Below are 17,898 nucleotides of genomic sequence, written 5' to 3' on the forward strand. Positions count from 1 at the left end.
TCTACAATAGCACTTCAGGAAGGAATTCCATTGGTGAATCAATGGGATTGGGAAAATTCAGTTTCTAGATACAAAACAAAAAAATTCAACTTGCGACCCTACTTCCAAAAAACCAAGTTGCCAAGTCAACGGTCTGGTCAGGACCCCGTTCGGGATTAAACCGGTTCCCCTATGCCCCGAGACACGCGTGGAAGAGGGTAAGGGATGGGCGTGGGGCGCCGGCAGCCCCCTCGCCGGCGCTCCAACTTGCTCACATTAAAGAGAGCTCTAATCACTGCGGGGACTTGGCCAATGATGTGCTTATCAAACGGCATATTTCAAAAAGGCATCTTAAAAGGCCTGAGGGCCAAGAGGCAATAAGAGCACATTTGTCTGTGGATGAAAGAGAAAAGTGGAGACAGACCTTGCATCAGAATATGCAGAAGGGGGCATCATTAGCATCTGCCGCTCGCTGGAACACAAAACGCCAGACCGAGAAGCCACGGCACCCCGAGATGGGACGGCGGAGGGGAGGGACGGCTATACTTTGCCTTTTTTTTGGGGAGGGGGGAGCCTGATATCCCCCAAAAAGAATAAGAGAACAAATACATTTTTGAACAAAGGCACTTTGACGGCTCTTGATGCGAAAGCCCGTCGGGGTGCGAGGTGGCCAATCACGGGCCCGGCGCCACGACGGAAGCCGTCCATCCATCCGTCCGTCCTCTTAATGGACTGTGACACATCAGCCCCCCGGCTGGAAGGCGTTTGTCTCTTTGCAGAAAGACAGAAAAAGGCTGAAAGGAAAGGCGGCCCGTTGTTTTCCCGCTGCTAAAGCGGCAGAACGCCGCTTTAGCAGCGGGCGCGCAAAGGGAAATCATTCCATAAACAAAAGACGGGAGACTTGCGTTGGGGCGTTTTAGGACGCCGTCAAATGAAGACTTCAATCGGGCTATGAATGCTTTTTTTTTCAGTTTTATGTTTAGCAAGTTAAAATAGACTTTAGTGAGCTTCTACCAGGCGGAGCGGATCAAATATTGATGGTTTTGTAAAATGTGCGATGACACAACACTATGCTAAATTTATATTTTGGCTATTGTAAAATGTTTTTGTTCAGAATCGTCTGGAAGAAATATTCTATAAAGGAAATGGAAATCGGTCGAGGAAAACTTTGAGCCTTAAAAAAAAGCAGCTGTTCCGCAATTTTGTATTCAGATTTGAACAAAACAGGACGAGATCTGAGTTATGGATTTTGTTAAAAATCACCAATTGTGGAAAATCAAAACTTACCATTCACATTACAGTCAAACGATGAAAAGAGTGCTACGTATTATGGAACGGAAAATACGCCAAAAATGGAACAAAAATGCCTTGACTTCATTTTTAACTCATTAAAATTTTTGAGTCAACTTTGAGTCAAACTATGAACAATTTTGAATCATATGGAGAAAAATCCTACTGTCAAAATGTCAGACAAATTCTTCTGTATGGTTATTATACTACTGTTTCTGGTTTGAAATCAGCGGTAGGGAAATGAAGTGAATGAAATGATGCAAAAACAGACTTCACTCAACACGTGTCCAAAATGTCGTACGTTGACAACAGGCAGTGTGTATCTGCATCTGACAAAGGTGTACAACACACATGCTGATCCAAACACACACAACTCATCAGACCCAATTTGGAGCATCATCTTGGGACCAGGAGACCAATTATCTTAATTATTTCTCCGTTTACTGCCATCAGCGTCTTGGATTCACACTTTGCCTTCCTCTCATACTCAATACAATTCTATCTAGTTTGGCTTGAAATGTATTACAACAATAAATATCTTCAAAATTCTCCCAAAAAACTAAAAAAAAAATACTTTTTTTGGACTCCAAAGTAAGTAAATATTCTCAGATGGGAAAATGATATTGCAGTAAGTTGAGATGCTAAAATGTGAGCATTTTAAATGAGAGACTTTTTAATAATAATAATAAGTCTGATAAATGACGACAAAATGTTTGTGCGTTTTTGGCCTAAAAAAAACTAGCCATAATTATTAAACAAATGAATATAAATTGACTGTTGTTTCGAATAAAGCAGCCCAAAAGACAAAGCTATATATATATCTATATATATATTCACATTTTTTTATTTATAGTTAAATTCTGGGCGGATATCTTTTACAGCAAAATCTCCCATTGGCAGTTAAGCGCATTCATTGTGTTGGGGAGCCTGAAAACAGTCACTTTGTTCTGACAAACACAAATACAAAAGAAAGAAAAGCACAAAATAATCAACTGCATGTATCCAACATACAAAAAAAGCCTACTCAGTAGGTAACGCCAACTTTCCGCCTCTTTAACGTGTGGATATTTACATTTTTTTTTAGAAAAATAGACTTTGAATCTTCTCTCTCTCATTTTTTTTTCTTTCTTTTTGTTGTTGCTTACATTCAAATGAAATGAAGCAGTGCCCTGGTCGTCTTTTTTTCTTTTTCGTCTTCCTTTCGAGTGTGACTTACATTCCGTAACAAAAATATTCCCTCTTAAGGCGGGACGCGGCGCACGTTGTGTGGCGTACGCGGCCGATTCGCGACATCAGCAAGGCTTCGCAAAAGGCACCAAATGACGGGAGCGTTTGTCCTTTTTTTCCCTTTGAGGATGGGTACGCTCCTCTCACATTTTTTTTTTGTCTTCCCTCCAAGATATGTGGAGAAAGAGAGTACCGCTGGATGATATTTACAAAAAAGAGAAATTAACAGTATTCCTACTCATGCTTGAATACGCAAGTGCTTTTTTTGTTATTTTTTTTGTCTATTTTTTTCCAAAACGTATCACGGCAGCATCACTACGTCATAGAGGAAAGATGTGGAAAATGTGGCCCTGCTCACGTCAAAAAATAATAATAATACAATGCAAATCGTTGGTCACGTCTATAAAAACGATAAGAATGAGAAGAACAAAAACATGGCACGTGTACAATATACATATTGGGTAGCTTATGTATATCAAGTCAATGTCTTTTTTCTGAGCGGACGCATTGGAGCTCATGGCAATCTTCACTTTTTAGGTTTTTTGTTTTTTTTTAGCTCTTTCGGGTTGCGTGTTCCTGATAAAGTATCCCATAGTCTCTCTTCAGCCCGTTGTGCATTTGAAGTGCTTCATTTTTTTAGTCAGGGATCAAGCAAAAACCTTGTTCTCTCCCTGAAATATGTCATTTTTTTGATCCCGGACAAAATTGTCAGGATTGCGGCAAAACTGTCACAAAAGTGCCTTTTTTGTTTTGTTTCGGAAGGGTCGCCGGTTTTTGGACGCACGTCCCTGGAAATGGAGGACAGGTCTTAGGATGGGAAAAGCCGTCTTAGCAGATCTCGACCGTCCTGGGGGAAAGGGTGCTCTGGAGGTCCGCCAGGGGGGTCGGTACCGGGGAGCTGTACAGGTTGGAGGCCACCGACGAATGGAACGGGGAGGTCACCTGGGACTGGAAGGCGCCCGACATGGACACGGAAGGGTAGGTGGTGGCGATGGACGGGGACGGGTAGGAGGCGTGGGCCGGGGACGAGTAGCAGGAGGTGACGGGGGACGGGTAAGAGGACACGGGAGACGGGTAGGGGGTCATGGGCGAGGGGTAGCTGGAGGCGGGCGAGGCCGCCGAGGTGGGGATGGGGACCGGGGTCGGGACCGAGGCCGAGGACGGCGCCGTCCCGCCCGGCGCCTTCTCCGCCTTCTTGTCCTTCTGCCGCAGGTGGATCTTGGTGTGCCTCTTGCGCTCGTCGCTGCGGGCAAACTTGCGTCCGCAGATGTCGCAGGCGAAGGGCTTCTCCCCCGTGTGCGTGCGGATGTGCGTGGTCAGGTGATCGCTACGGCTGAAGTTGCGCATGCAGATGCGGCACTGGAAGGGCTTCTGACCCGTGTGGATGCGGATGTGGCGCGTCAGCTCGTCCGAGCGCGAGAAGCGCCGGTCGCACGTCTCCACCGGGCAGGCGTAGGGTCTCTCGTGGGGCGGGGTCTTGCTGGGGCGGCTGGGGTACTTGCGCATGCGGCTGGGCTTGATCAGCTGAGACGTGTACACGCCCTTCAGCTCTTGAGAGCCCGTCTGCGTGGCGAAGGCCTTGATGGTGGACAGGGGGGTCAGGGAGGGCTGGCTGGAAGGGTTGTGGAAGGGTTTCTGGTCCGGGGCCACCAGGCTGATCTCGCCCTGCTGCTGCGGGAAAAGGTAGTCGGGGATCATGGGCACCGGGAAGCTGGCGCCGCAGCTCTTGCCGTTGGGGTAGGCGGGCGGGGGGTAGTGCGCCGCCCCGCCCGGAGCGGCGAAGGCCTGGCCCTGCTCGGGAAAGACGTCCGAGTTGGGGTTGGGGTAGGTGGGGGCGGCCGAGTAGATGGGGTTGGGCTCTTTGTGCTGGTGCTGGTGGTGCTGGTGGTGCTGGTGGAGCGACGACGTCAGGCTGGTGCTCTGCGACGACGACGAGGTAGACGAGGGGGACGAGGACGAAGAGGTGGACGTGGCGGCCGACGAGGACGAAGAGGCGTTCTGAGAGTTGCCCCCGGAAGAGAGCGACGTGGCCGGAAGGTTGTTCATCAGACCCGTGAACACGCCCAGAATGGGCTCCACCCAGAGGCTGTTGCCGCAGGCCGTGGCGGGCTCCAGGGTGAAGTGGCCCGTGTAGGAGATGGGGGGCAGGCGAGGCGTGGGGTACGTCTGATCCCCCACCGCTTTCTCGCAGTGGAAGGAGATCTCGGGGAGGGTATCTGACAAGGTTGGAAGACACAGGGTTACTCGGAGAGTCCGTAAAGCCATTTCCAAACTCTCGTGCATTCTTTTGAAACGCGCAAAGACGCAAAAGCGCATTTCCCCCCCTGGCCCTTCTCGGCCCGAGGCTGCTTTTAGAATGCCATTTCAAAGGGCAAGTTGAAGGAAGACACCATCCCAGCCAATCACCAATCAAAGAGACAAAATCCAAAGGCGCACTTTGGAATCTTTTAAAGACTTTTCGTGATCGAAATAGCGAGAAGAGACGGACGGAGGTATGGATAAGGTCGCGTCAAGTGAAAGAAGCAGCCTTCTTACCCCCAGTCAGGTGGTCGTAGGGCTCCCCCGGTTCACCGGAGGCAAAGCCGGCGGCTTCGGGCGCGGAGGCTGCCAGGAAGGGGGTCCCCGCCGAGCTCAGCATCATCACCTCCTCCAGCTTGGGGTAGTTATCCATGGGAGAGTGGGGGAAGTTGAGCGGCTCCGAGATCTGCAGCGCCGGGAGGAGCATCTCCGTCTTGGCCGCGGCCATCCTTCTTATGACGGTTTTGGAGCCCGGATCCCTCAATCTGGATCCCGGAAGCCCAGAAGCCAAGAAGCCCGGCGTGCGGGGGATGACAAGCCCGAGACGATGATGCTTTTCTCTCTCCTCTCTCTCGGTCTCGGCGTCCCTCCTCGCCGCTCGTCCGTGTCACGAGTGGAAAAAAAGATCCTCTGCAGCTTGTCTTTTCTCTTGTTTTTTTTTGTTTGCTTTCTTAGAAAAAATCCAAAGTGTCCTTTTTACTCATTTGTTGAGAAAAATGAATAAAGGAAGGGCTTCTTGTTGTTTGAAGGGGAATAATAACAACAATACTTCAAACTTTTCCAGGCGGGTATTGAATGGACTTGGGCTTGACTTTTGGACATTTGCTTTGCGATGTGTGAGGGAGTGGCGTGTGTCTTTTTCTGTGCGTCTCCGTGTTGTGTGTCTGCTCAGGGCTGGTCTGAGCGCGCAAAGGTTTCCCGTGGCTTTTAAACCCTCTCCCCGTGACGTACATGTCCATATTTGGGAGGGAGGAAGCCCATATTTAGTCAGCGCGCTGGAGGACACATGACGCCGAGTGGGAGGGAGGGCTTTTGTTGGGGCTCCAAATTCAAGCGCCATCCAAAGAAAAAAAATTGACGTCCACGTTTGGTTTTTCCTTTTTTTTCTTCCCCCAAAGCTGGAAAGACGGAGGTTAAAGGAGCGGCGTCTCTCTCTCGGATTTCCCAGGCGCGCCGCCGGGCTGCGCAGCTGCCGGAAAGCGCCTTATAAGGTCGTGACCACATAAGGAGCGGCTCCGGTAGGGGTTCCAGTGGCCTGCCTGCCTGCCTGCTTGCCCTTATTTGGGACTTCCCGGGGCGGCGTTGTGGTTTTGGCAGGGAGGAAGGCCGAAGAGTCAAATGGTGGCAGACCGCTCAATAAGTCATGTCAACATTACCATCCCAGACCGCCTCTGATTTATTTTCATTTCAAGCGCCATTGGTGCAATGCCTGGGGGGGGGACAAATACTCACTTTGCCACTTTTGCGTAAGGCTTCTCCATAAAGGAAATACTACTACAAACTTTTCTATTCACATACGGGAACTTTTTACACACACACATATGGCCAAGGTGAGCCATATTTGCTATGATTCCACAAATACCAAGTTTTTGTGTCAAATGCACCGGAATATTTGGACTTTAAAGCACACTGTAAGCCAAATGCAAAGGGAAAACATCTGTGTATATATACACATATAAACTCTACTAGATGATAATGTACTATGCCAAGGGTGTCAGACTCGGGTTGCGTCGCGGGTTTATAGATCTAAAACAATTCTTGTTTTAGCTTTTTGGGAAAATGAAAAAATGATAAAAAAATTACAATTATTGATTTAAAAGGGGGAAAATCATCCTAAAGCAGAGAGTCAGTACTCATGATTTACTATCTCGGGCCACACAAAATGATGTGGCGGGCCAGATTTGGCCCCCGGGCCGCCACTTTGACACAAATGCTGTAAGCCAAATGCAAAGGGAAAACACCTGTGTATATATACACGTATAAACTCTACTAGACGATAATATACTATGCAATCAACTTGTAAAATGGGATATTCATACCAATAGAGCTCATTATTTTTTAAAATGTTACAAACAAACTTGCTTTTAGATAAATTACAGTAATAAAAAGATCATTTCCTGCTATTATTGTGACTTTTAACAGTATATGTGCACATGGTCATGTATTTTTGGCCCAAATAATGCAGTAACTTTCTTAAACCTATGACAGAAACTTAGTGTTAGTTATTGTTTTAAGACTTTTTGAGACTTTTTGAGGTGTTCCCCAACATAAAAATGTCTTGATGACATTGTCATTTGCCACATTTTTCCACCCTCTGTTTACTTTATTGACTTATTATTAATGATTTAAAGCAGAGGCTCACTAATTCCAAACCAAAGTCAAACGACAGGGTGTAGCTGGAAAATGTCTAATTCGCTTTATTGGCGTGGCGACAATTAGACCATGGCAAAAAAAACAAAGTTAAGTTAATATCTCTCAACAGAGGTTGCAAGTTAGGGAGCGGGGGAAAAAAATAAATAAATACAAGTCGGGACACGATGATGGCGGGTTACGCAACAGGCGAGATGGCGACACCGAGCCAAAGTGGAACTGTGCCGATCTGGTGGTTATTTTGAGAGGATGGAGCGGCGAGAACTGATGAAAGAAGTCATCATTTGATGACAATGTAATAAAATCAAGTTGGGGGAAAGTCGGGGAAAGGCAATAAAGTCATAAAGATGATAAACAGCTGACAGTGCTCGCCTGATTCTCACTTTACTTTCAGACATGGAGGTGAAGACATGAGATGCCAGGAGGGAAAAGTACAGCAAAGGCATATAAACGATTCCCACTCGAGTATAAGTCCCAGGCCCAGCCAGACCATGCATTATAGTCCGTAAAATACTACTTGAAGGTTACATAAGAGTGTTAGGGGGTGACAAAGGGACGACAAAAGCGAGCGGACGGTGCTGCTGTGGCAAAATTGGAGGCGGTGAAATAGAAGAGGAGAAATGAAATAAAGATGCGCTGTGTCACGCAGCCAGCCAGCGACACGCCGGGGGAGCGGGGGAGGAGCCATTAAAGAGCCCAAAAACTCATTGTTTTGCCTTGACTGATAGCTTGATTATTAGCCAGCCACTGGAAACCACCAGCGCCACACATAATATAATAATAACCTCACAATGTACATTCATTCATTCATCTTCCATACGCCGCATATCCCAGCCGACTACACCCTGGATTGGTCGCCAGTCAGTCCTAGGGCAGCAACGGTAATCGCGCCAAAGCCAGGCAAGTGAACCACTACACCAGAGAGCCATAAACTATTTCTATTTCACATTCAGAATTTAAAGGTAAATATGTGGTTTATATCAGAAATAAATAAAGCAAAAACGCTCACTATTCTTTGAAAAGTACTGCTTAAAAATGGAAGAGATTCACCAAGAGTGACGTCTGATTTGATTTATTTAACAAGGGACAGTACTTATTAATAAACATATTTCTATTCATGTTAATGAACATATATATGTAAATATGTCAGATTGTTGCCGAGGGCTTATTTCCATCTTTAGTCTCTTGTGTATGTTGAAGATAAACGATGACACATCCTCCACACACACAAACACTACACACACTGCTTTGAATAATTCAGCCATCTTTTTTAAGGGAACTACACAGTCACCTCTAGAGCCAGCAGAATTCTGTCACGAAACGTGGAAAACGAAAAAATCAGCTCGCAATCCGAAATATTGCTTTACATTTCGATACAATGGTGAGAATGGCGGCCCCCCCATCCACCGAGGAACGTGAGCCGTCGTATGATTTTGCTCGGAAAGATTACACACTTTCTCTTGGGCCGCAGTGACGTTTGAAAAAGGATCCGGCTCCCCCGAGGTGGGACGGTGTCAACGTATCGCGCAAAAAAACAAGACCCCGGCGTCAGATAACTTGTGCTAAGCATGCGTCCTCCAGGTAGAAAATGACAGAGAAACAATCCCAAATAGGCCGCCAAAGACGGGACCGGCGGCGCCGTCAAAGACGGGTGACTCATCGACCCCGCGGCGTGTTTGTTTGACGGCCGATTGAAAAGAAGCGCCCCCTGACCTTTTCGGCTTCCCGTGAGTCACTCTTTTTAAAAGACGGGATTCCCAATATGGTCGGCGTTCTCCTCCTCGCTGTGCAACAACAGGAAGCGCTTTTCTTTAAACAAACACGTCCTGAAGCTTCTTCGCTCTTTTTAAAGCGTTTCTGTATCATTTTTACGCCACTCAAAATTGGCAGACTGGCTTTAATAAAAAACAACAACTACCAGTAAAATATCTAAATACTAAATTCAGATTATCCCACAATTACCACATCAAATGCTAACTAAATTTAAATATATTTTCAATTCCAAATTTAGGTAATGACTGTTTTGTCAGAAACGTCACTTTTTGGAGTAATTCTCTGCATAAAAAATATCAGATAATTTTCCATTTACTGACATAACTTATAACAATGAGTTGACTTGAGTTTAACTTCTGCAAGTGTAAAGTCATCAAAACGTTCTAAAAATTCTTTGCCGCCACGTCATTTGACATTTTGCACCAAAATGTCATTTTTGTTGGCCTTTCTGACGCATTTTTGTTATTGTTCACCATTTACATCTGAAATAAAGTTATAATTACGCAATGGCCTGTTTCACATCCTTAATCATTGTTCCTCAATGTTATTTTTAAAAAGAATGGCATTTAGGAATCCATATGGATGATGACAATTGAAATAACCCATCATTTGTCAACTTGGGACTTTAAAGTATGACCCCTCTCTCAATTCTCACTTTTGTTGACTTTGGTAGAAATATTTATTTTTGTCAACTTAACGGCTGCCATGTTTTATGGAGAATTGCCCAAGCCGCCCGCCTCTTCATCTAATTGCTCCTCAAACTCTTCAGAGAAGAGGACATGATTTTCCCCCTTCTATTTTTTCTCTATCCGGGTTCTAAAAATGTGTAGCACTCTTTACGTATCTTTTGGATGCTCCATTTTGCCCATTGTTTGGAGAGACATGTTAATGAAGTTTTTTTTAAATGACAGTTGAGTGCAATTAACATTTAAAAAGCTCTTTGGTAATCAAACCATTTAGACATAATGAGTCAACTGCTTTAAAAACACCATCACTTTTAGCCTTAGTCCACCTGCCATGACAATTTTTTTTAGGATTTAACATCACCGATTCAGGGTGAGACCCCACCTACAGCCCAAAGTTTACTGGCATGGACTCCAGCACCCTCACTACCCATGAATTTGGCCAATGAGAGGCCATTTTATGTGTCAGTCCAGGCAAAATAGTACAAAAAAATCTGACGTTATGATGACAAAATGGCTCATTTTTAGGTCAAGTCTCAAATCAGCGCGGAAATCAAATAAGAACTGATCCCTTGTCTACGTGATGATTTTTACCCACAGATAACCCACATGTGCTTGGAGTCAAAAGTCGACTTCACGCTACGGTGGCGCGCGAGGAAAAGCGGCGTGGATAAAGAGGCAGACGCAGGAAATAACGGAGAAGCGCTTTTGACAACAGACTGTGAGCGAAAGTGACTTTTGCCGGCTGCTTGACAGGCCAGCCCCAGGGCAGCGACGACAGCTCCACTCAGGTAAAGCCTGTAAAGTCCCGCCCTCCTTTTGCCCCCGCCGCAACTCCACCGCGTTTTCCCCCTCCCGCCCGCCGCAGCTGGAAACGTCGGCTGTGGGATAGCCTACAGGGCTGAGGAGACAGGTCTCCATCAGGAAACTCCGCAAGACTTAACTATCTTATGATAATCATTTAACCGAGAGCGCCGCGTGTCAGCGAGCGTGACAGCTGACGGGACGCGTGCGTTTGTGGATGAAATGACAGACGAGAGAGACGACGACAAAAACAACTTGAGACAAACAGGCAGAGGCGGTGGGAATACGGGAGAATATGCCAGATGGCAAACCCTTTTTTTTATAGTATTTGGAGATTGGCCTCCATGTTTTTGGACCCTATTTTGCTTTTACAAAACGGGCAAAAATGTCTAAAGGAGTTCTCATAAAATGTATTGTAACGTATTTTTTGGATGCTAGGTTTCACTGACAAAAGAATACACAACGAAAGAGAAAAATATATACTGTATTTTAACAACTATAAGGCGCATCGCATTATAAGGCGCACTGTCAATAAATGACATGTTTTAATTTTTATCCAGACTACATGAAAAGTGTGAATTATACTCCTGAAAATACCGTATTCGGCTTTGCGTTCATACAAGGAAGAAAAGTTATCTATTGAAATTCTTTCTATGGAAATAAAATAGTGGTATTTCCCAGCGCTGTTTTTTAATGAGGACTCACTGTTGTGCGTGGCAGCACGGAATAAATGTGAGTCAGACAAAAAAAAGAAATAACGCGGGTATCGGCCTTAATGGCCGAAACGTGACAGGTGATCAGTGTTTACATTAAAGCGGGGTGAGAGTTCAGGCCAGTCGGGGGAATCGTTTTCTGCCTACGCTGGCGGCGGACAGGCTAATGAATTTCTGTAAAGTGCGCGGCAAATAAAAATAAAGACTCACAGAGGAGGTTTGCGTGCTGATGATTGTTGGGTGATGCTGACAACTGCAAAAGAGTTGAGACTTGCACTAGTCTACACTTTGGAAAAGACCGTCGCACAATGGACAACCGACAAATGGAAAAGCTCACATTAGTTTACTATAGCTTCAGAAATTCAAATTGACCATTGACGCTCATACTCATACCTTTAAAGTGCTAAATAGGCTGTCAAAGTACCCGGAGAAAACCCACACATGCATATGGAGAACGTATAAACTGGTATTGAACCCTACGCCCCAGAACTGTGAAGCAAACGCACCAACCACTATTCCACCTCGCCACCTCTCTCACATATTTTATACACAATTAGTCTAATGTTATCATTGTAACTAGCCTTTGGCTATAATCTGACATATTTACATATCTAAGTTCATTAACATGAATATGTAAAAGTTATTTAATAGGCACTGTCTCTTTATTAAATAAATCAAACTCAATTTGAAAAAGGTTTACAATGTTTTGTTGAGAATTTTGGAACAGATCAGGCAAATGTGACTATACTTAGAAAAACATGGGTTTTGGGAACCGATTTACCCTCAACTGTATTATAATTAATAATAACCATTATACTATAGTAGCCTATTTGCACTTTCCTCCCAAGTCAAAAACGTATCGAACCCCAACACGACGACGTCCAAGTGCGCCCACCCAGCACGCTCCATACAGGTCCCCATTAAATTAAAATAAATCTCCCGCTACTTCAAAACGACTCCAGACGGCAAATGTTGGGCCGAAAAGACGCCCTCGCCAATAGGAATGGACGGCGTGCAACAATTGGGCATCTCAATGATTTGTCCAAAGAAACCGAATCAAGCCGAAAAGTCAGCAAGTTGCTCTCTTTTTTTTTCTCTTCCTGTCTTTTCTCCCTGCGGCTGCGGAACGGTGACAGTGTGCGTTCTCATTACGGGCGCACAACGACAGCCCTCCGCTGGCGCTGGCGTTAGGCGTTAGGCGCTTTCCATCTATCTGTGCATTCCCAGACAGCTTTAGCAGTTCAAACCTTTGCACTGCGCCATTGTCACACACCGTATTGGTTGCCATGGAGAAGTAGTCCTCTGGTCTCCAAGGTATCCGACTCTATTGTATTTGCCTTCTTTATTTAGATGAAAACGCGCTTTGTTACAAACGAGATAGTTGTTTTGTGACCCCCCTTTGCACGTACCCCCCTTTCCCAACCATTTCGTCGTCTTTTTTTTTTTCTTCTTCAGTGCAAAGTTGCACGACGGTATTGTTTCATTCTCCTCCTTTCCAGGAGTTTGACGGCTCTGTGTGTGTCTCGAGCTCGTCAGATGTTTTGTAGCAATTAATTTTAGGGTGTCTGCATGTCATTATCTCAGGAGGAGGGTTGTACAAAAGTCTCCGCCAACCCACCCCGTCCCCCCCCGTCTCACCAACCTTCGCTCGGGCTTGTAATTGCCTTCTATTATAACCGAAGCTGGGTGTCACTGTCACTGGGTGATTCTCCAATAGCGACAGATGACAAGCAAAAAAAAAAGGCGCTCATTTGCCAGAACGCAAGTTACGTACGTTTATGAGCGGTTGCGGTCATTTAAAGTCGTTTTTAAAAAATGTACCACCGCTTTCCATCTCAGAGGCCAATTCAGAAAAGTCACATTTGGCCAACAAACGGCCTAAAAGTTTGATAAAGTGGCTGTAGACTCTTAAGAGCCATGACCTTTGACCTCGGTGTGTTTGTCTTCTCGCAGCTGTCAGCCAGCGGCGACAAACCACCGAGTGGAGAGAGGCAAACAGGAAGTGGCGTCGCATCCGCCGCTCCGTGACGTAGCCGCTCGGAGATCGAGTTTAGAGTGAGGGAAAGGAGAGAGAGAAAAAAAATGTTGCGGGTTCAAGTCTGAGACTGTTGTGGGCCAGACGCATAAAGAGAGAAAAGGAGAGGCTCGGACAAACGTGTGGCTTTTTAAGCAGCGCTCGCTCAACATTTCTGGCTGGCCTCATGTTTTGGATATGTCTCACATTCTGTGGTGCTTTGAAATAACTCATTCTTTTTTTATCAACTGACAACAATTCCTGTTACTCATCAGGCCAATAAAAAAGTGCTGTATTTTCGGGACTGTACTTTTTCATAGCTTGGCTGGGCCTGTCAATCAAACTCAAGTACGAATTGAAAGCATTATATTATCGAATTTTGCGGACTATAAGATGCACTTATTTCTATGCTTACTATCACTTATTAATTGTTTTTCTTCAAATATGTTGTTTTTTTCAGGTTTATGACTGTTATTACGAAAATTAATCGCATTAAAGGAGTCACAAAATCAGTGGAAATATCAAAAAAGTCCAAAATATAAATATAACAATAAAAATACTAAATATTTCTAGTGCAATATGACAAGAGGCAATATACCTGCATAGAACTTTATGAAACTATAATACAACAACACACAGAGTTGAAATATTTATACTACCATATTCTCCGGATTATAAAATGTACTTTATCATTATTTGGGTAGTATTAACACTACAAGTATAACTTATATTTTTTCTTCTCTGACCAATGACATCATTATTTTAAGCTATAGTTATCTGAAAAACAATTATGATGACAGATATTCTCATTTTTTTTAAAAATCGCCCTCCCAAAAATACACCTTCTACTTATAAATACTTTTTTTTTCCTAATCATTGTGTATTTTTTGGCTGGTACGACTTACTCACGTCCAAAAAATAAAGTGCTTGTTTTCTTTTGCTGGTGTTGAGACATAATAAATAATTTCCAACAGGTTTCATCACAGCGTAGCGTATTGAAGGAGAGCTTTCGGAAATAGTGACGCCGACGTGCTTTGTCAGCCGTGGGAGCCACGCCGGCCGCGTCAGGGTGGCGCGCAAAAACGTGCGGCGGCACGGCTCAAAAATCCCGACGCCATGGTTGCGCGTGGGCGTCGATTATCGTGCCAAAACAGGCCCCAGTCGTAATTATCTTCTCGTCGGCCCACCTACAATTTATTTGGCTTTCTACGGGTCGCCATTGCGCTCTGGATTCTGTCCTTTTATTGGCTGGCCTTTTTCTGACAGACACATGAAGACAAATACAGTAAAAATAGACTGTATTGAATTATATTTGTACTTGTCTAATTGATGTGATCCCTGCTTTTGTTATGTTTTTCCGCTATGACAAATGAGAACCACTGGTGGGAATGGCAAAGAAACATGTCAAATTCTATTATCCCAATATTGCGGGTTATTTCGTGGGTAAAAAGAACAAAATATTGACGTTACAAATAGATTGCGCCCAACTAAAAACCGCCCCGTTTTGCTAGACGAGACGTTACGATGCGAGACGATGATGATGAGAGTATTTTGCGTGGGTTTGGCCCGGAACCACAAAAAGAAAACCCAAGTGATTTCGTAATTTTCGAGTCCTGCCAAAAATAGGGAAGCCGATATACTGAGTCACAGCACGTGTACGTCGTTACAGTTCCTAAAACCGTTTAAAAGACGTTGGGAGAAAGTGGAGAAGGTTTTGAGAATATTTCTTTGCAGAACCCAAGAAGAAGCGAATGTGGCGGGTAAATATGGCGCGCACCAACCCGTAACACTCCCGGGGAGAAGGGGAAGCATGTGTGGGGAGTCGAGAGAGAGGACTGTGTACAAACAGCGGGAGGGGAGCGAGATCAAAGCTGGATTTGGTCCAGGGGAACTCCACAGAGCTGTTACCCCAGCCATTTTACGGAGGGGGGCCGAGTTCGGGGGCCGGGAGACGGGGGCCTCGACGAGCGTCACGTCCTCTCGTACACTCATGCACGGCGTGCTAAATGGGGTCACTATAGTAACATACTGAACCTAAGCTAAAGCTGCTCAACGCTAAGTTGAAGGGTGGAGTAAAGCGGACTATTTTTAGAACTTCCTTTTTTCTACAAGTGACAACACGTGGTAATCTTCCTTTGCCTTACATCGGGGGCGGGCGGCCAACAACCATCGCAAAAAGAGCCAAAACAGCAAGAGTCAAAAGAGCCAAAAGAGCCACGCCTCACATCAGAAGCGGTATCAGAAAATCTAATCTGCCAAATTTGCTAAAAATAAGGGAAATATGAAACAAGGCAAAGAGCTACAGTATATGCAAAATAGGATAAGAAGCAAAGAGCCGTATGTATCTCAAGAGCCGCTTGTTCGCTAGACATGAACATCACAAACAGAGTCACCACTATAAGCTATGGAACTGTAAAAAAGTCATTTTTCATTTTTCTAAAGTATTCCGAAGCGGTTTTAAGTGTTTTTGTCAAGAAAATTAAAGCAGACTTTTTGTATTTGGACTATGGTGACAACTCATAGGATTTTTTTTAAGATACTCGTACATAAATAATTGCTCGCCTGTACGTGTCCAATGGTTAATAGATGAAATTTTGTTAAAGGGTTGAACCATTGAATTTGCCTATTAGTAAAATAAATGCCATGTGTTTTGTATTAGTGGACTTGCTATGTGGACTACTGTTCTGCCTGCTTCCCATTGAGAAACAATGACTGATTCCAATATATTGGCCTAGCACATAACCTGTGCTGGAAGCCATCCAATTGTATTCCTGGAAGAGAGCCAAGTTCACTCACCTCTTTCGGGGGGCGTCCCCCACCTCCCCGCTGGAGTCGATTCAACATGTGCGGGCACTTTCAGGTCTCACAATACACCAAACGGGGCTGGGGATGAAAGATCTGACACGGATACCGCCATTTCCTTTAAAAAAAACATACAAAAAACAGAATTGTCGGACGTGAAGGAGTGGTCAACGGGGCTAAACAAGTTCAACTTACATCTTAAAGGCCATTGATGTGCACAGTCAAATTCTGACATTTCAAACAATGATGTACTTATTATGTCTCATGAACTAAAAGTATTGACTAAGCATTTATTTTCTGACTTTTTTAGTGGCGTGGCTCACATTTTACATTGAAAACATTTCAAGACACACCACCTGAAAATCTTCTGATTTAAAATAAACAAAATAAAATCATCTTCATCCAAGTTTTATCAATAGAAATCAAATAAACTATTTCAATAGATAAGCTGATGTCTGTGATGCTTGAACAACTTAACTTAAGAATAAGCAATGTAACCATTGTGACCTCAAATCTGTATGACTTTATACCCCAATATTAATAATATTAAGTATATTAATTCAGATCAATCTCTTAAAATTATGTAATAAGCACTTTTGTGCCCACAAAGACTTTACTTGGCCAAAAGTAGATGCCCTTGAAAGCATACACAACACAACTTAAATCCCATATTATTCCAAACTTTTTCTATTCCAATAAGATTTCAATTTCCTAATATTTCAGTTTTATGCTTGTGCAGATGTTGAAGCATGTGAAACCAAACAAATTCAGTTTAAAAAGTCAAAATAAGCACCACAATGACCTTAATATAATCGCAATGATATTTTCTCATTGTAAAATGATGGTCATATCGATACCATCAATCCGAGATCCGATTTTTCTCCCCTAAAATGACAAACTATGACTTCTGGACAGATAATTTCCTACGACACAAAGGTTGGGAAACACCGATTGAGAGGACTTGTGCGCTTCCGTGTCAACACTTGGCTAGTAATTGTAGTTGCGTCACCCAAATAATCATCCATTAGCCTTCAATTCTCTTCTGGTCCACTTCCGAGTAATATGACTAATCCCAGAGGCCCAAAGACGGATGCGTCGACGTCACTCGGACACAAACAAGCGGCGGAGTCGGTCGGGAAGAGCCGCATTGTAACTTGTCGCGCCCTCTAATTGGCTTGGGCTCGCGACTTTGCGGCCGCCGACGTCACCAAAGCTCAGACGTAAGCATATTAAAAGGCCGGGTGAACAAAATAGTCAGTGAAATCAAACCGCCGTGCACGCGCAGGTGAGCCCCGGGTGACTAGCGGCAGGTTAAATTTAGCTGTCGCGGTCCTCCGTGAAACGTGGAAAGTGTGAGGGGGACCTGTTTTGCCACAACACGTTTCCTACGCACGATGACTAGCGACAGAAAACCGCAGGCCGTGACGCAACGTTCGTAGGAACAAAAAAAAAAAAAAAAAAAAAAAGAGATCAACAATGAGGCGTGGAAAATCAGCAATGAGGAAGTGGCTTGCTTTGAAAGGAAAATTCTTGCCCTCGCTCAATAAACTGTCCTCTTACTGTAGTAACATTTCCGCCGTGTGTGGACTTTCCCCTTCCAGATGACGACCTGATAAACTTAATAAAGCGCTTGAATAGAGCTGGAACTTATAATTAGTCAGAAATACTATACGCTGTGAGTTGTTGTATTGGAAAGGAATACTTTTTACTCATATTCTATTTATGAAAGAGAATAGGATTACTGGGCATGTTTTTAGTGATCTTTTAACATGAAAATGTTTTTTTTATTTATTTGATTTTTAGTAACAAGAATATGTTTTCATTTTTAAAAATGTAATACTTTATTATAGCAGCAGTAGTAGTAGTAGTAGTAGTAGTAGTAGTAGTAATTTAGCTGTGTCCAATGTCTTTTCATGCCTTATTCATTTTAATGGCTTAATAAATC

At 44.2% G+C, this 17,898-nt stretch overlaps 2 protein-coding genes across 2 annotated transcripts in view; both read right to left on the reverse strand.

Annotated features, from left to right (window-relative positions):
* Positions 1 to 17,898, reverse strand: part of LOC144207736 (uncharacterized) — a 77,826-nt gene that overhangs the window by 18,984 nt on the left and 40,944 nt on the right. The window contains exon 3 of the mRNA XM_077733374.1: positions 15,948 to 16,071. Within this exon, the coding sequence (XP_077589500.1) occupies positions 15,948 to 15,995 (48 nt within the window). The 5' untranslated portion in view covers positions 15,996 to 16,071. The remainder of the gene's footprint in view (positions 1 to 15,947; positions 16,072 to 17,898) is intronic.
* egr1 (early growth response 1) lies at positions 2,082 to 5,734 on the reverse strand. The gene is made up of 2 exons (XM_077733122.1): positions 5,032 to 5,734; positions 2,082 to 4,712 (listed from the first exon to the last, which is right to left on the reverse strand). Exons 1-2 carry the CDS (start codon positions 5,240 to 5,242, stop codon positions 3,325 to 3,327), a joined length of 1,599 nt encoding a protein of 532 aa, XP_077589248.1. The 5' UTR covers positions 5,243 to 5,734; the 3' UTR covers positions 2,082 to 3,324.

The sequence above is a fragment of the Stigmatopora nigra genome, chromosome 14 (genome assembly GCF_051989575.1).
Source record: "Stigmatopora nigra isolate UIUO_SnigA chromosome 14, RoL_Snig_1.1, whole genome shotgun sequence".
NCBI classification, from domain to species: domain Eukaryota; kingdom Metazoa; phylum Chordata; class Actinopteri; order Syngnathiformes; family Syngnathidae; genus Stigmatopora; species Stigmatopora nigra.